Below are 20,136 nucleotides of genomic sequence, written 5' to 3'. Positions count from 1 at the left end.
AGTGGCATAGAGCAATTTATTATTTTGCCAAGGCATGAATTTGAGGTCATATGAGCTATAAAGTTCGTAACTGGAAGTGAATTTACCAAGCAGGCAAGATGATGCTGACAGGTCGATGCAGCATGGCTGTTGCCTATTTATTCTTGAAAATCGGGCAGTTTTCATAATTGTCTTTTGCTGGGATAGAGGATAAGCCCAGGTGGTAATATGAGTGTGTACAAAGGACTTGGAATGTACATCTTGAGAAATATTAAGTGTCTACTGTATCTTTAGGTTATTTATTAAAATATTTTGAGAAGCTAACTTGCATAGTAGCTTAATAATATCCAGTGCTTCTGTGACATACCTGAATGCAGGCTAGAGCTCTTGATACTAAGTGGTATACTATCCTTTATATTTATATTTTCCTATATCTTTTTCTTAAGTCATCAGGTTTTAAGGATCACTGATACACCTATTCTTAGCTCTAAAATAATGTGACATAAAAATACCATCACCAAAAAGTGATACCAAAGTACAATATAACTTAAGCAAAATGGTAGCATATCTGTCACAACCCAGACATGTAGCAAGCTCTTAAGAAATACGGTCTGTTGAATAAATACAAATTATCTTTTTTATGATAAATCATACAAATTAGGGAAGGACCATCATTGTTATTTCATTGATTACAGTCCCCAATACAGGATTTTGTTTTATTGTTTCAAAAGTTCTTACCCAATCAAACCTTAATTTCAAGAACTGAAGTTCTTCAAAACCAAATTATTATCAAATCTGAAGCTGCATATGACAAACGCTTTTTTAAATGTGGCAATTGGTTTTAGTTTTAATTTTTTTAATTTAAAAAGTCACAAATCTTGAAGCTCTATTTCAAAAACCCTATTCTAGCTTCTACTGTACCCTTACCTATTTAGGTCTTAAAATATGAAACATTTTGTCTGTTTTCTTATTCAATGAGTTATCATTTCTTGGTTTCTTCTGATCATTTCTGTTAGCAGATGTTTTCTCACCTGGGAGGAAATATCCTCAACAGCACAGAAATAGGCTTCTATGTTGTGGATATTCCTAGTTGTAGGAAGCACTCTGTTTAAAAAATATTGTCTTATAAAACAATCTGTATTATTTTTTCATTAAAAATACACACACACGTATAAAGTAAGAATATTTGTAATAAAAAGTTGTGTTAAATTTATTTTTGTAATAAATTGAAGATCCTGGGACACCTCCTTTTATTTCTTTTTATATGATATGCTGACTTTTCTTTTAGTAACCAACTATATATATTTCTATATTACCTAATGTTTTTCCTATGGTTAACCTTCATATCAATAATCTCTTTGAAGGGACCACTGATTACTCATTTCTACCATTCAGTTTTTCCTATAAAGCTTTTAGTAAGAGGGTCATAAAAATAAACAATAAATATGAAAAAAAGATACTTCGAATACTTGTGTATATATTTTCATTAGCTTATCTTTTGAATTGTTGGAAACATTACTTATCTCTGTTTTTTCTCTCTATGTATTTTTTTTTTAGTTCAGTCCTTGTACTTACTAACTTCTCTAACTTATTGCACAAAATTTATAAGCGTGCCAGTTGTAATGAACATTCATTATGAAAATGGTGGAGGAAATGCCTACTTCTTTTCATGACAGTTAATGATAAGTGGACATAAAGGATATAGGAAGTAAAAAATCAATTCTGGAGTTCGAGAAGACTTAAGATCTCAATTTATCCTCCCATTTTACCTTGAAATATTTTCCATATTTTTAAAGATTTTGAGATGGATTGATTCTCTAAGGACATTAAATTGGTTTGCTTAATTGTATAAAAAGCAAGAGAGAATAAGAAATGGGCATTGAGCTGACATAGAGGAGGAGAAACTGGTGAGGAAAATAATTATGTCTTGGGTCTAAGATTTCTACTAGGTCATCTAACTTCCATGAAGTGACTGTGGAGGGAACATGGGGATTTCATTGTCATCCTTCTGGAACCTATTTGTCTTCAAAGTGCTTAGTTTCAAAGGATCCTTAACTTGATACCCAATTCTCTGAAAAAGTCCTTCATCTTGAGGAAATTTTATGCATCCACGTAGAAGAGTTAAAATTTTGTGACAAGACTGTCTAAAGACTTGGCAGCTTTCTGCAGACATTCAAACCCAGTTTAGTATGTTTCCCCATGAAGATGAAAATTTGATGCCTACGTCTAATTTACACGTTCACTTACTGATGCTCCTTTTCTTCAATAGTGGAGTGAGTGTATGTTTGTGTGTGTGTGTTTTCTCAAATGGCTAACGACTTCCTGGAATGATTCATGGATAAGATTTTAAAATATACTTTTTTGCTGTCATTGCCAAGAGATTGTCTTTGTTGAAATGGAAGTCGATTATTAATATCCTCTTGTATACATTCCCATGTATCCATTTCTCTTACTTTAAGTAATTTATCTAAGTCTCCATGTCAGAAAGAATTGTCAGTGCTAGGAGAATTGTAGTGTCCCTTCCCTGTCCAGCTCTGTCCTACTTGTCAACTCTCAATGTTTTGTACCTCAGCAGTTATAGCACATACCCAGTTCCCCCCTTGTGCTATGTTTCTTGTCACAAAGTTTTGCACATCTCCCTTTCACTATTTTACCTAATTATTCATTTTAAACTCCTAGAATCAGTTGTATTGTAATGGACATTTAAGAAATGCTTTTTGCAGTGCAAAAACAAGTGTGTGTCTGTGTAAAAGAATACGGTCATTGCTTACCTAATTTGTTGCATTTTTTTACACACATTGTATTTGTGAGACTTTCAATCTTACAAAAATACCACTGATGGAAATAAATGCCATGTCAGAGCTGTAAGGGATTTCAGTAATGGCCTTATTTTAGGGATGTGAATACTTCAATAATTATGATGTAAATTATGATGTAATTATGCAATGAGGAGAAGAAGGTTTAAATAATTGAACAGTTTGAAGGAAAACATATACGTCACTCATAACAACTAAATTACTCTAGGAGGGCATGTTAGGTTACTTGGAGGTCTGTGTGTATGCCGTGTTGTTAAAGCAAGAAATGACCTAAGTCAGTGGTTCTGAACACTGACTTTACATCCAAATCATTCGGGAAGCTTTAAAATAATACTGATGCCTGATTCCTGTCCTTAGAGATTAATCTGATATGATTGCTCCTTTTGAACAACTCTCGTTGACTTTTTTTAATAAGCATAGTTGGCACTCAGTCTTATATTGGTTGCAAGTATACAACACAGAGGTTCAACAGTTACCCATGTTCTTAAATCCTCACCCCTCTAGTGCGGTTACTATGTGTCAACATAGGAAGATGTTACAGAATCACTGACTGTATTCTCCGTGCTGTGCTACCATCCCTGTGAGCAACTTATATTGTGATTGAGAATTTTTGTGCCCATTTATACCCCTCCTCCTCTCTGTCCACCCATCACAACGCCTCCCTCGTGGTAACCACCAGTCACTTCTCAGCGTCTGTGAGTCTATTGCTGTTTTGTTCTTTCTGTTTTGTTGACTTTTTTGTTCAGCCAGAATTGAGGACCACAGATTTAAATGATACCATAGGACTAAATTCAATTCAATAACAAAAATACTTTGAGTAAGTATAGTATACCAGACATTGCTACTTAATACATACTCATAGTTAATAAAAGCAAGATCTTTCCTTTCATTAACGAGTTTATGGTTTAATGGGAAGACATATATGTAAGTAGATTGCTACAAAATATAAATTACGTCTCAGAGGAAATGCTCTCTGATTAATAAGCTAATACTAAGTGTTGAGAAAATAATGATCTAGGTGCCATCCCATTTCCAAAGTTTTAAAGTTACTACTTCTTTTATGTTTTAAGATTTATTACTTTGCCAACATAAACCCTTGTCATAATATCGCCCTTTTCGTTGGCGTTAAGACTGAAAATTCATCCATAGCTTGGCATAAGTAGAGGAGAATATGTCATTTGTCATACTTTTCCTATAGGACACTTTCTTTCACATTCCATATTTTCTTTACGTTTACCCATATTTGTTTGCTGCTTAAATACCATGTACAAGGATGTAAAGAGACTGGACTTTTCAACTAAAGATGCCTTTCTAAAATTGATTATTTGTGTTACTTTTACGACTGTCACTCAGAAATCATTAAACAAGATGTAAAAACTGCATTCAATCCTGACATTATCTGGGAGGGAAAATAAACTTTATCATGTGAAGAATATGTTGATGTCCCTTTCTCTCTCTGTCTCTCATTTAGTATTTTTTTCAAGTAGTTGAAAGAAAGAAACTTGTGTATTCCTCATTGGCTTATGAGTTCTGTTTGTTTAAGATTCACCAAAACAATGAGAGGCTAAAATAAGTAAGTCTCATGTTAAATCCCAGAAAACAGCTAACGGAAACTTAGTGTTACTTGCATGGCGTAAGAGGGTCGGTACCCCTCCAGCTCTGGCTGAAGCAGCTGCCTGGGAAGCCGTGGACGTCGGGAGGAGTTGAAGGGGTGACGCTCACCAGGAGCATGAACATTGTCTGTTACCATGTTTCTCAGTTCACAGTTGACTATAGTATTCTTGTGTTAACTGAAAATATTAATTAAATTACCTGACTTTTCTTTTTTCTCAGATGCCAAGGAGATAAATACATATCCTGAGACTTAACATATCTCCTGCCTGGGACTTTTATATCCCATATCACAATTCTAACAGTGAAAACTTTAAGCCCTCTTTCCTAAGAAAAGACAGTTAACACTTTTGTGACCCTGCAGGTTGTTAGTATCAGTTAATGCAGTTAACAGAAACTGACTTGATACGTTGAAATGATGCAAATTGGTTATTTTAGTTAATAAGGAATTTTGAAAATCTTCAGAAGCTGAATTATACACTCTTTCAGCATTAGTTGGGATCCACTTCAGCCTTTACTTACTTAGGTCAATGCCTGCAAAACTCCTCTTTATCCCCACCCAGGTAATGCTCATGCCTAACCCAGTAGGCTTCTGTGGAGAGAAGAAAATATTCAAGTTTGTCAAAGCAAATAACTACTAGAACCTTGTCAAAGCAAATAACTACTAGAACCTGGAAAAAAAGATACCAGGGCATGTAATATTTCTCAAATTTTACACATAAGAATTTTTTGTTTTTCACCTAATGGCGGTAAACTCCTAAAATTAAACTCTTTGGTTGCCTTAGCGCTGTAGTATAGTCACTGCGCTGTAGTGTAGTCACTGTGAAAATTACATCGTCTATTCCTGCTGGTCCCACAGTTACTGCCCATGAGTGAAATATGGGTCTAACTTCAAAGAGGCACAACCTCTGGTCTAATCATAAAACGTACACATAAAACATACAAAGAGTAAACTGAGGTTGTTAAGACATGGAAAGTACTGTTTAGCTAGGTAGTGTGAAGGTCTTATATTGGAGAAGTGGTACTTTCAGCTTGTGTTGTTTTAAAATCCTATGTCATGTATGTCTGAGGAAAGAAGAACAGGAAAAACAGAGCGTCTTAAATTACTTGCTGGGGATCAGAGGAGAACAACAAAATATCTTCCCTGCTGATAGATAGATAGATAGATCGATAGATAGATAGATAGATACATACATACATACATAGATGATGGATGTATAGATGGATGGATGGATGGATGGATGGATAGATAGATAGATAGATAGATAGATAGATAGATAGATAGATAGATATGTGGAGTATAAGAACAAAGAAAAAACTGAAGGAACAAAACAGCAGCAGACTCACAGAACCCAAGAATGGACTAACAGTTACCAAAGGGAAAGGGACTGGGGAGGATGGGTGGGAAGGGAGGGATAAGCATGGGGAAAAAGAAAGGGGGCCTTACGATTAGCATGTATACTGTGGGGGGGCACGGGGAGGGCTGTGCAGCACAGAGAAGACAAGTAGTGATTCTACAACATCTTACTATGCTGATGGACAATGACTGCAATGGGGTTTGTGGGGGGGACTTGGTGATGGGGGGGTCTAGTAAACATAAGGTTCCTCATGTAATTGTAGATTAATGATACCAAAATAAATAAATAAAAATAAATAAAAAAGATTATGGTAGCAAAAACACAACGGCTTTTCTGAAAGTGGAGTCATTTAAGCCCTAGAAGACTGTCCCTAGGCCACCACATCCCTTTTCCCAAGTTGTTGATTCTCTCTCTCAGGGAAATGTAGATCCATCATTTGTTCTTCTCTAATTCTTCACTTTTTACCTAAAATGTGCCTACACTTACAAATTACTTTACAGCTTACTTAAAGCAGAGAATATTTACACTCCCAATGCTTTGGGGGACCACATTTACCCCAACCACGTGTGCAGAGCTTTAAAAGGGGAACGTGATCAAGAGAGAAGTGAGGGGTCCCCACGGAGACTGTGTTTTTGTCAAGTTGGATTCATGGGCAGGCAGTTGACCACTTCTGTGTGGCCAGCACTTTATTAGGAAAACCACTGGGAAAAAAATCTATAGATGAATGACGTGAGTGTTTAGTAAGGAATGTTTATAAAAACGTATTAGGGAAGTATATATTTATAGGACTGTTGAAAGGGATGTAATTTTTAATCCAAAAATTTGAAATTTCCCAGCTATTTAAAAAAGGACCAAAAAATGGAACTAGCTAGAATAAACCAGCAACCAAAAAAAATTGTCTAAGACATGTTTTAAATATGTCATAGGAAGAGTATAAAATAAGCAATGTACTTTCCGAATTCGAAACACTGTGTAGGAATCTCTTACGTTCTTAATGATGAAACTGGAACTACCAGATTCATAATTATATTCTCATCTAAAACAGCAAAGGAAGATTACTTTTGGGTATAGTTTCAATACTGTTTTCTTTCTTGTTTTACAAATTCTGGAAGAATTTTTTCATAACATGTTTTCCATGAACTTTTCAGTCTTTTGGACTCTATGTGTAACTAGAACCTTTCATCTCCCAACCAACCTAAATACATGGAATATATTTCTAATTTTCATTTTATAATCGCCAAGAAAAATCTCTTTGTTAGGGACTGAAGTTTTCGTTGCAAGGGTGGCTAGTCCTTGTATGGTTCGTTAGCAGTCAGTCGGTGTCTTCCGGAGGGAAGCCTTGTGCCGAGACCTGTGACCCGTGTTCCTGTGATCTCGTTTCTCTCTCAGGCCGCATCAAGCCGGAAGGTTACTGGGACCACAAGCACCTTCTAAACTAAGTAATAGAGGGCTACTTTTAAAACTTGATTTATTGCAAAGTGACGTTTGTTAAAAATCTTGTTTAAAAGTTTAGAAATAATATCACAAAGGAGTTTACAAACAGCATCAACGTGTTCCTGAAGCCACGTGTTACTTTCATTTACGCTCATTTTTCTTACACCTGGTTTGCTCTCTCCTTTTAGGAATGGCAAAATTCTATTCAGAAGAATGCAGGACTTGCATTTATTGAACTCATCAATGAAGGAAGGTAATTAATTTTATAATTTTTAGACAGTCGATGTACGTGTTATTCCACTGGGCGACTGCTCTTTCTTACCATCTGTTCCAAAAATGTAAAAGAACATATATTGTGGTTAAATAATTTATCACACAGATACTTACACTTTAAAGGAACAATATTTATACTATTAAACATATTCATTTGGAGTGGGGGAGGAGCACATAATGAAATAAAGGAGCAAACTTTATAAGGTTTTTGTGAGATTTGAGCCCCGTCTTACTGTGACGTCAAGTTGTTTTACTCAGATCAGGTGAAGCCCGTCTGCAGTCCCATCTGCCCGCCCATCTGTTGTCAGAGTTGTATTTACTCCCTCAGCCCAGCTCAGCTCATCTGAAATAGTTTTGCCTGAACTCAGATGTCATGCTTTCTGATATCCAACTGAAAATGTGAAGGATGTATAAAAGAGGAAGTCTAACAGTCTGGCTAGGAATTTACATATGCCATTGTTAAAATATCGCTATAGGTAAAATTACGTTCTAGCCCACTATGGTATTTATCACTTTATGACCGTTATTCACTGTGATTTTTCCAATACTTTATTGGCAGAGACTACATTAAGACAGATGTAAGTCTTACCATTTTGGCATGTATAGCTTCTGTCCCCCAAATGTCTGTTCCCTTTACAAGTTGAATTTTTCTGTGATATAATGTATTCCTTGGAAAATAGTGACTGAATATTAGGCACAATCTATTTGTTTCTTCTTTGAAACTGGATATAGTTAAACTGATTAGGAAATAATGCTTATTGTACATTAAACATATTTTTCAAGGACAATGTCATAAAAAATATTTTACAATATTTTCCTTGAAAAATTAGTTCATATATGGTACAAAAAGCCATTAAAAATTAACTTAAATGCAATTTACTATTATTACCTTTTTTCTATCAATGAATCATATTATGAGACATAACCTCTGTTTTTAATATTTCATCTTACTGTATAATTCTCATTTAGCTATCCCATGACTGTTTTTTTAAGTCATAATAATACAAATCCAAAAATTAAAATAAATTTGACATTGACTGCAAAGCAAAAGATGCAGGAAAGTATCAGTTTTCTTATAAAATATAAATAATAATTTTACATAATAACACACTCTAGTTCTTATAAAACTTTATTGTGCTAAGAATCATGAAAAAATAGAAAAAAATTTAGCCAGGCTCCTTACCATCGTATCAGTTACAGAAATCTCCCAATTCTCATACATGCTAATTTTGCTAATATGTTTCAACTGTGAAGTAAAAAGCAAAATTATCTTGTGATCTTTGACTCTCTGAGGATTTAAGAGATTTGAACCTCCAGTACTCAAAATTGTAGTTACTGACTTAGAAAAGGAGATGGGTGGAAAATTCTAATAGCAGGTTTTACCTTTTGATATTGTTTGTTGTTCAGTGATAGAGTTTGGGGTTCACTTTGTTTTGTTTTAGAAAAAGAGTTGAAAGTATAGAAAGTGGTTATAATTTTTTATAAAATTTTAATCCATAAGAACCTCCAACATTTGCTTATCATAAGGTTCTTTATGCCATTCTAGAACAACATACCAGTTGTTTCTCGAAGAAAAATGAAACATGACTAGCTGTAAATACACACAAACAGATGATGTATATGTTAGCATAGCAAATGCCTGTTCTGTGCACACTACATACCTAACACTATCATGGAAGATGAATGAGGCAAATGTGAATCTGAAATTTTTTTGGAAAGACAAACATTAGACTAACATATACGATAATACAAGGGTGCTGTGATAGAGGTGGTATAGGTAATAATGGAAGCATGGGGCAAACAGTTAACTTAGTCTGGGGGGTACATTCTCCAGGGTGTAGGGTTATCAGAGTTTTCAAACACTGCATTTGAGAGAAGCCAATACAATAGAACAAAGACATTCTTTTCAACAAGTGGTGCTAGAACAACTGGACATCCACATGCAAAAAAATAAATCTAGATGTTACATCTTTCACAAAAATTTACTGAAAATGGATCACAGGCCTAAAAAAGTAAAAAACAAACTAGAGAACTTGTAAAAAATGGCACAGGAGAAAATCTAGATGACCTAAGCTTTCATGATGACTTTTTAGATATAATTCCGAAGGTGTAATCCATGACAGAAAGAATTGATAAGCTGGACTTTATTTACAAAAAAAGGAAACTTGCACTCTGCAAAAGACAATGTCGAGAGAATGAAAGGCAAGCCACAGCTGGGAGAAATATTTGCAAAAGGCACATCTGATAAAGAAATGTTATCTAAAATATAAGAAGAATTCTTACAACTCAACAATAAGACAATAAACAACCTGGTTAAAAAACGCATCAAAGACCCTCACAGACACCTCAGCAGAGAAGATACACAGATGGCAAATAAGCAAAGAAAAAGATGCTCCACTTCCTATGTCATCAGGGAAATGGAAATTAAAACAGCAGTGAGGTACCACTGCACACCCATTAGAGTGGCCAAAATCCGGGACACTGACACCACCAAGTGCTGACAAGGATGCGGGGCAGCAGGAGCTCTTCTTCATTGCTGGTGAAAGGCATGGTTGGCCATTTCTTAGAAAACTAAACATGCTCTTACCATACGTGCCAGCAGTCTTGCTCCTTAGTATCTACCCTTTCTAGGAATAGAAAATATATGTTCACATAAAAACCTCTACGTGGATATTTATATCGAGTTTACTCATAATTGCCAAAACTTGGAAGCAACCAAGATGTCCTTTAGTAGGTGAACAAATAAATAAGCATCCATTCGTTTATGTGATACATATAGACAATGGATTATTTATTAATGAGTACTGAAAAGAAATGAGCAAACCTTGAAAAGACATGGAGGAACGTTAATGGCATATGACTAAGTGAAAGAAGCCAATCTGAGAAGGCTGCATACTGTAGGATTCCAACTATATGATATTTTGGAAAAGGCAAAACTGTGGAGACAGTAAAAAGATCAGCATTTTCCAGAGGTTGGTGGGGAGGCAGGAGGGAATAGGCAGAGGACTGAGGAGTTTTAGGGCAGTGATTCTGGTCTGTCTGTGTGACACTGTAATAGTGGATACATGTCATTATACATTTGTCCAAACCCACGGCACGGGCAACACCAAGGGTGGACCATAATGTAAACTGCAGACTTTGGGTGATAATGCCGTATTAATGTACATTCACCATTTGTCATCAATGTCCCACTCTGGTGGGGGATGGTGACAATAGGGGAGGTCATGTGTGGGCTGAGTCAGTATCTGGAAAATATCTTCTGCTTTAGTTTGCTGTGAATCTGCTTTAGTTTGCTGCTGCTCCAAAAAATAGTCCATAAAAAAGGAGTCACAAAAATGTGTATCCGAAAAGAACGCCATCCTAGCTGAAAACTGAGAGATGGTGAGGACTCAGCCAGGTGAAAGAAACAGCTAGTGGAATAAAATCCTGGGCTCAGGGAATGGTGCAGCGCAAGGTCTGGAGGCAAGATTCAGCAAGACTCGTTGGCTGGAGAGCTATGTTGAGTCAGCCAAAAGGTATTTGAGTGCATGTCATGTGCCAGCCACACAGAGGCAGGGGTCATCCGTTCGTGGCAAAGATCAAAGGTCACGCCGTGAAGGAGGTTGTAAGCTGTGCTAAGGGTGCTGGCGTGTGACTCAAGAAGTTTAGGTGTAACCTGCAGTGTGGCAAATGGAGTTCAGGGGCTCAAGACTGTAACAGAGACACGGTTTTGAGGTTTCAGTAATCTTGCTGAAGGTGATGATGTCTTAGACTGACCAGTCGTGGCTGTGAGGATGGAAGACGCAGACAAATGTGAGGTGACTTTCTGGAAATTAAATCTGTAGGATTGCTGATAGATTGTATGGTAAGAGGAAAGAAGGAGTCAATTGATAACTGCATTTCTGGCTCTAGTACCTGGGTGGTTTATAATACAAGTATAGTTTACTTAGAACAATATAGAAGGACAGGTATAAGTTAGGCGAGAAAAACTTTTACTTTGGGTTACACTGAATTTCTAGCACCTGTGCAATTTCTAAGTGGAAATACTGAATAGGTGTCTTGGAATTTGGGTGGCCAGCTCGCCAAAGAGATAGCTGGAATGGAGATTTAGATTTAAAAGTCGTCAGCTGACATGTGGTGCGTGGTGGATGCTCAAGGGGAGGGTGTGGAGTGAGTGGAGGTCCTGGGGGGCAAGCTTTTATTGCTGTTCCCGCTGGGAATCCTCTTTCCCAGGATTTCACTTGATTGGCTGTTTGCCATCATTCAGGAATCAGCCTGAAGGTCCCCCTCTCAGAGAGGCGCCCCTAACCGGCTTAACTGAGTCATCACACTTCCATCATGCAACTTTGTTCTAACATTTAATACCATCATCCCACGTTATCTTCTTTGTTTACATCTGTCTTCCCCACTAAAATATACTTTCTTTAAGAATTGATGTCTTACTCTCGCCTTAAGAACACTGTCCTATTTGCCGGTCTCATCCCTGGTTTCTGGAAGAATGCCTAGCATGTATCTGGTAATCACAAATATTTTTTTGAAGGAATGAAGAGAAGAATGGCGAGTAGAATGTTTGAAAACGGATGAATAGTTAATAAGAGGATTTCTAAGTTAGGATTAAGAGTCGCTGGATTTCGTGGCAAGAAGGTCATATGCATGTCATCGAGACGTGCTCTGCCGAGGTCCTGTGAGCCACGCGGTGGGTCTGGCCCCGGGCCCTGTTCTCGCAGAGCTCAGCGGCCAGTGGGACTAGCACCCTGAGAGGGAGCAGTTCCTGACGGGAATGTGCCAAAGGGCAAGGAGAGGGGGCTGTGGGAGCCGGTAATTGAGGGAGGTAACCCTGGAGAACGTGGTGGTCTAACTAGAGTACCGGGGACCGGGAACCAGGTTGTTTAGAGTTGAGGAGTGAGTGGGAGGTAAGTGTAGACATGCGTGTACGTGTCTTCTCACAAGTGTGAGAAGTTTGGCCAGAAAGGGAAAGTTAGGGTGGTTGCTGGAAGTGGATAGGGTTTAGTTTGGGGAGTGTGGTGGGGACAGAGGGATTTTTTATAAGGAAGGACTGGAGAATTTTTAAATGCTGATTGAATGAGTGAAGTGTCTGGGGAGTGAGACGGAGGTACGGGGCTTGGGTGACAGACGCAGAGGGCGTCTTGTGATGCCTTCTGTTGTCTCTATGAAGTGGCAGATAGGGCCCTTCACTGAGTCCGAAGGAAATCTGAAGGGGAGGAGTGGAGAGTATTGAAAACAGCCAGGGCAGGAAAACAGGGCAGAAAGGCTAAGGAAGCCCAGGAGGCTTGCCGGGATGTCCGGGGGACCCGGATGAGTTTACGGTCTTTGACATTGTCCTATTTTCCCCAGCAGCCACAGCACAAAGATGGGCGTTTGCTTTAAGACTTTCACGTCTCTTACTTTAGTGAAAAGAAGCTTGTCACTGAGCACCAGCCCTCCCCCAATCCTAATCCCTAATTCCTGTGTTCTCATCTACCTCTCCTTGTCCCCTGGTTTACACTTACCCAAACCGCAGTGTTACTGCCTGTTTATTTGTAGTGTGTTTTTGTGGCTGTTTGCACAGGGCGTGTTCTAATACACAGCATATGTGTGTTATTTGTACCGGTTTCAAATACCCATTCTCCTGTTGGTAAACTGTCAGACTGTGGACATGTAACAGAATCTCCCTCTGACGTTAGTTCACATCTGTAGAATCACGTAACACCCTTATTGCCCAGTTTCTCTGAAGGTTGGAAACAGTAAGTGACATTGATTACAACTGCGGCAATATACGCACTTAAAAAGTGGAAGGGTTTTTTTTGTTGTTATTCCATATATGCTCAGAATTTTGCTGCTTTTACCCTTAGTTTGCTTCATTTCCTTTCAGTTTATAGACCTTTGCCTCGCATGTATGTGAACTGGTTATTCCAGGTTAATACAACACCGTAGATGGATAGTCGGGATGTAGCTACTCTGTCTGTCTGGCGTCTATTTGTTGATGCCCTACTACGTCCTGGGCACAAATTAGATTCTTTACATATGCTTTTATCTCATTTGCGTGGACATACAGCGTTTTTCTTTTTCTAATAGTTTAAAATGCAACATTCAAAAATCACTTCTTCTTGGTTCTTAGAGGATCAGTGTTTAATTTGTCCTTGTGGGAAAGGAATTAAAATTCTTTAAGTGGAAATTGTTATAAATGTTTATCCTGCTTAACAGCTACACTTGTAAATATAATCCATCAATCATAGCTGGTGAAAGCAATTGTGCAGTTGTCTGCAATTAACAAGACAAAAACAGCTGACGAATGTGCAGTTGAATTAAAGTGCTTCCCCAGGACAGGCTGAAATTATAAGCTGGGTCATTTAAAGGAATCTAACAAAGGATCTTTATAATTAAAACAAAGCGAGGTTAATGGGATGCAAAATTGTCCATAATATCTTGGCAATAATAATTGGATTTTAAATTATTAAAATATGAATTGAACTATAAAGCAAATAAGAAAGGCTTTTTAAAATATGGCATTTGATCTTTTGAAATAAATTATTTGCCAAAAATAAACCTTTATCACTTTTTTGAAAGCCTGTAAGATATAATTAATGAATATCCATAAAAAGGACATATTCTTGTTTAGCCCTGAATTGAACCTAGGATTCACAAGATCCATTTTTTTAATTCTTTAAAACAGGGATTTTTTGTTGTTGTTTTTTAAAGTAAGGAAAAATATATAGCCTGCATTTCTTAGATTTTGGAGAAGAAGACACACACTGCATTAAAAGTATTAACTCTTAAGTGGTTATGTGGCCCCAATTTGAATATCTTCTTTAATTTAACAAATATTGTTTTGTAATTAAACCCAAAAACTTTGGTTTGCTTGAGTTGTTTCATATCTTTGATTAGGCAAAAACTGTATTTGAAAAAAAAAATGGTAACTTCCAAAACTCTAAGATAAACTTCTTTTCTTAGAGTTGAGATTCTTGCTTAATTTTGAACCAAGAATCCCTGGAAACTACTAGAAAACAGACGTCCCCTCTCTCTTTTTCATGCAGAACCTAATCTATGACTTTTCTTTACCTATTCCTATATTCATTTTACACATGTAATAAGTTATTAAACATACTGAGTTTTGTAAATGAATGAGGTAAAAAAATAATTTTATAAAATTGTATAGACCTTAATATTACTAATCTATAGACTTGCCTTTAGATATTGAAAATAAATAAAATGTTATTTAACTAAAACCAAGACAAACACATCCCATTTAATAATGGCTAGATTTCAAGTAATAGGGAGATATGTCTCAGAATTTAGTGATAATATTTGAATTACATTTTAGCCATGTCTTAAACATATCTGTGTAGCATAAGGAACAAAAAGAAACATAATTGCAGATAAAACAAAAGTCAGAAAAGATAGCAAGAGTGAAATCAAAATGTTTTACCATTAAAATTAAAAATTTTAATGAACTGGGAAAATTCCTGAAAAGTGTATGTTCCCAAAACTCGATAAGAAGAAACTAAACCCTCAAGCCCTAAATACAAAAGAAATTTAATCAGTAAAATCCTTTCTACAGAAATGGTTTACAGGTATATGCTACCAAACATTTAAGTGAAACGTTCCCACCTTGAACTGACTTCTAGAGAACACAGAAAGGGAATGCTGTCAACTCTCTGGTTCAGGCCTGTGTAATCTTGACTGCAAGAAAAAACGGTGTGTGGGGAAAAGAAAAGTACAGGCCCATCTCCATTAGGAAGGTAGATATGTAAACCCTAATTAAAATATTAACAGAAACCATTCAAGCTGAGTATAAAATTTAAAATACCCAAGTAACTTCTGTTTTGTATATAAAAATATGCTGTGTCTCTGAGGCAAGGGGCTGGAGGAGAGATGAGGAAAAGCTAATCTAGGAATGCAGAAGTTGTTCACTGTATTAAAGTTCCCAAAAATGTAATTCATTTATAGTATTAAAAGTGAAAATCTTTATGATCATTTCAGTAGGTACAAGTGCACTGAATAAAATTTAACATTTATGATTTTTAAAAAAATAATTCTTAGTAAAGTAAGAATAGAAGAGGAATCTTCTTAATCTGCAAGAACACAGAAAACCTGCTGCTTATTCATAAAACTCATATACAAGCAAATCTGAACAATATATAGAGGCACCTATACTATGCATATAGGAAGTAAAAATAATGTGTTAAAGAAGCAAGAGAATGATAAACACACAGTGTAGCAGAGTAGTTAACATATATATATATATGTATATGTGTGTGTGTGTTGCTTTTTGATGTATATATGTGCACCAAATAAATGCATATCCAAATAAACATAAATATATTCCCAAATAAATACAGTATATATTTTTAAATAAAGAAACATTTTAAGTTAATGAAGTCAAGGCGGTAAAGCCATTTCCGCCAGCCTCAAAACCTGAGTAAAGCAAACTGACTGTGAAAAAGAAATACAAAGTCCGTCTCCCGTGAGATGTGGTTTTGTGGGGCCCCTCGGCCATCCAGGTGTTGGGATGAAGAGGGACACGGATGTCTGCCTCCCGGGTCACATACAGCCTAAGTCACCGCAGCAGGTAGATCAGGGATTAACGGAAGGTGCTGGCACCAGAGTGGTTAAGGCGGGGAATCGAGGAACCCAAGCCTAATGGAAAGGAAGTGAATCTGAACAGAGGATGAAGGACTAAGAACACAGAGGGACTGAAGACCTGAGAGTGCCAGGAAGTCTAGAGCTTATCTTTGCCTGGGGCCAGGGAAGGGCCCTGTGAAGTAGTGAAGGTAAGAGCTAGTAGTCAGAGTAGGAGGTTCTGACCCAAGAGATTGTTGGGGTTTAAAGATTTAAGAAGGGAAGCCAATTATGACCAGTTGAGTGGTTTCCTGAAAAGAGATAGAATCGAGGATTCTAAAGGAGTCTTCAATTTAGGGATTTCAAAATCCCCTTAAAAAGTTCAGGGAATTGTGAGTTACTTGTGGCGAATGTTGTCCACCTGAATAATGAAGACACACAGAATGACACTAAAGAGTCAGACAAGAAGATGCTGTCTCTACATAGAACTAAAGCAATACGATAGTTGGTATATAGCTCATAAGTATCAGTGATAGGAAGACAGACTTTCAGAGAACTGATAAATTTTTGCTGGTGTTTATGAGACAAGAGTTCTCTCCATCTCGTCCCCTCCTCTGCCCCCATGCCTCTGTTTTGCCAACCCATTCTTTTGCTCCTGGGAGTAACACCTATTAGCCAGCCAGACCTGGGCTTCTCCCTTCCTGCTGCCTTCTGTTACTCTAGTTCAATTTTGCAATCTGCACTAATTTGCACGTATTAGATTTCTTCCTGATTTCCTTCAGCCTTCATCACAAGACAAAGCCACTGAGTGGGATATGCTCCACTATCTCACATCTCTTCTCTTTTGAAATCTCTCTAGGAAATATAGACCAAAGCTCTCATCAAAAGGTAAATACTCAGAATCATAGTCTTCCTTAAACTTCTATTTTTCCAGCTCCCTCAGTGATTAAGTTAAACACTATATGAAATTTTTATAGAGGAGTTTGAGCCTTTTTTTCCCTACATATTGTGGTTTCTAACAGAATCCCCTAACTTTTGTGTTTTTTGAATAATTGTTGTTATTAACATTTGTGTTGAAAACTAGACAATATTCCCCTGGGAATGTGTCTATGTCACTCATCAATGGTTGAAGGGATTACTGCTGCATGTTTACAGATGATATTTCCACCCATCCTGCTGCTGTGTAAGATTTTAGTGGTGCCTCTGTCATACTGCCAGGAAGTTCCTGCTAATCCAAGAGTGACACAGTTGTTATTTAAACCAAGTCTCATCATGGAACAACTAAACCTATGTCAGAGCAGTCATGGATTTGGGAAACATTTCTTCTCAGAACTATCTTGAATTCAGTGCTGCTCAGAATTTACATCACTGCCTTGAAATAAAGAAACCATTCACCTGCCAGTGTTTCTGGAAGATGCCACACAGATATTGCAAATAATTTGGTGAAAAGATATTAAAACTTTGTACTATGTAATGCAACTTTAATACATTAGAAAGAATAAATTCACTACAGTCAGACTCTGTTCAGAGATGTATATATCTTTTAAAACTTACATTTAAACAATTTAGAAATAAGAAGATATATATTTTTTCATTTACTTATATTTATTAGTGAGGAAGACAGGTTTGTTGTGGGTAGAGAGAATGTAGGGAAGAATGCAGGGGTGGGCGGAGCCAACATGGCGGCGTGAGTAGGACAGTGGGAATCTCCTCCCAAAAACATATATACTTTTGAAAATACAACAAACACAACTAGCCCTAAAAGAGAGACCAGAAGACGCAGGACAGTGGCCAGACTGCAGCTACACCAGCGAGAACCCAGCGACTGGTGAAAGGGGTGAGATACAAGCCCCGGCCTGCGGGACCCGAGCGCCCCTCCCCCCAGCTCCCGGCGGGAGAAGAGCAGGCAGAGCGGGAGGGAGACGGAGCCCAGGACTGCCGAACACCCAGCCCCCGCCATCCGGGCCAGAGCGCAGACACAGTGCGTGCCCAGGGGGCCCTGGATACTGGGGGAACAGGGAGTAAGACCTCTGAGCGGGTGCTGAAGCTGATGCCCCTGTGACAAAGAAAAGCGGGGGCTTTTTGAAAGTCTTAAAGGGACAGGGACTTAACAGCTTGACGGAAACAACCCAGGTCACAGTACAGCAGCTGGAAATTACAGGGAAAACCGGGTGCACTAACCCCCTGGGCAACAGCTCTGAGACCCCTCACGGAGGCAAACAGTCAAGCAGCCCCCCCATCCATCACCCCACCGGGCTCTGCGAAAGCAGAGAAGCAGCCTGAGACAAACTCCGCCCACAGAAAGGGAAATTTCTCCCTCCCGGCCAGGCAAGACACAAAGACCCACTCTACACGCAATTACCCAACACAAGCCACTAGGGGTCGCAGTTGCCCCAGTAAAGAAAGGCCAGTAGTAAGTGAAAATTTTGGCCCTCCCAGCTGACAGTCAATAGCACCTGTCAACATGAAAAGGCAAAAATATATGATCCAGACAAGACTAACCCAGACAGCTTCAGCATCTGCTACATCTTCCCCTGAGAAGGAATCTGGGGAGATAGATTTAGCCAGTCTACCTGAAAAAGAATTCAAAACAAAAGTCATAACCATGCTGATGGACTTGCAGAGAAATATGCAAGAACTAAGGAAGGAGAATTCAGAAATAAAACAAGCTCTGGAAGGACTTCAAAACAGAATGGACGAGATGCAAGAGACCATTAATGGACTAGAAAACAGAGAACAGGAACGCAGAGAAGCTGATGCAGAGAGAGATAAAAGGATCTCCAGGAATGAAAGAATTTTAAGAGAGCTGAGTGATCAATATAAAAGAAATAATATAAGAATCATAGGCATTCCAGAAGAAGTAGAGAGAGAAAAGGGGATAGAAAATGTCTTTGAAGAAATAATTGCTGAAAATTTCCCCAAACTAGGGGAAGAAATGGCCTCTCAGACCACAGAGGTACACAGAACTCCCATGACAAGGGATCCAAGGAGGGCAACACCAAGACACATAATAATTAAAATGGCAAAGATCAAAGACAAGGACAAAGTATTACAAGCAGCCAGAGAGAAAAAAAAGGTTACCTACAAAGGAAAACCCATCAGGCTATCATCAGACTTCTCAACAGAAACCCTACAGGCCAGAAGAGAATGGCATGATATACTTAATGCAATGAAACAGAAGGGCCTCGAACCAAGACTACTGTATCCAGCACGAATATCATTTAAATATGAAGGAGGGATTAAACAATTCCCAGACAAGCAAAAGTTGAGGGAATTTGCCTCCCACAAACCACCTCTACAGGGCATCCTACAGGGACTGCTCTAGATGAGAGCACTCCTAAAAAGAGCACACAACAAAACACCCAACATATGAAGAAGGGAGGAGGAGGAATAAGAAGGGAGACAAATAAAGAATCATCAGATTGTGTTTAGAATAGCTCAACAAGCGAGTTAAGTTAGACAGTAAGACAGTAAAGAAGCTAAACCTAAACCTTTGGTAACCACAAACTTAAAGCCTGCAATGGCAATAAATTCATACCTTTCAATAAACACCCTAAATGTAAATGGACTGAATGCACCAATCAAAAGACACAGAGTAATAGAATGGATAAAAAAGCAAGATCCATCCATATGCTGCTTACAAGACACTCACCTCAAACCCAAAGACGCGCACAGACTTAAAGTCAAGGGATGGAAAAAGATATTTCAAGCAAACAACAGAGAGAAGAAAGCAGGTGTTGCAATTCTGGTATCAGACAAAACAGACTTCAAAATAAAGAGAGTAACAAAAGACAAAGAAGGACATTACATAATGATAAAGGGCTCAGTCCATCAAGAGGATATAACCATTATAAATATATATGCACCCAATACAGGAGCACCAACATACCTGAAACAAATATTAACAGAACTAAAGGAGGAAATAGAATGCAATGCATTCATTCTAGGAGACTTCAACACACCACTCACTCCAAAGGACAGATCCACCAGACAGAAAATAAGTAAGGACACAGAGGCACTGAACAACACACTAGAACAGATGGACCTAATAGACATCTACAGAACTCTACATCCAAAAGCAACAGGATACACGTTCTTCTCAAGTGCACATGGAACATTCTCCAGAA

The 20,136-nt window shown here is 37.9% G+C and overlaps 1 protein-coding gene across 3 annotated transcripts in view; it reads left to right on the top strand.

The window, feature by feature from the left end:
• The window catches only part of NBEA (neurobeachin), a 550,888-nt gene that overhangs the window by 263,913 nt on the left and 266,839 nt on the right, over positions 1-20,136 (top strand). For all 3 annotated transcript variants that reach the window (XM_036904990.2, XM_036904991.2, XM_036904985.2), the window contains exon 35: positions 7,387-7,451. In XM_036904990.2, coding sequence (XP_036760885.2) covers positions 7,387-7,451 — 65 coding nt within the window. The remainder of the gene's footprint in view (positions 1-7,386; positions 7,452-20,136) is intronic.

This window comes from Manis pentadactyla, chromosome 2 (genome assembly GCF_030020395.1).
Source record: "Manis pentadactyla isolate mManPen7 chromosome 2, mManPen7.hap1, whole genome shotgun sequence".
NCBI lineage: Eukaryota > Metazoa > Chordata > Mammalia > Pholidota > Manidae > Manis > Manis pentadactyla.
This window is presented reverse-complemented; position numbering and strand designations above follow the sequence as displayed.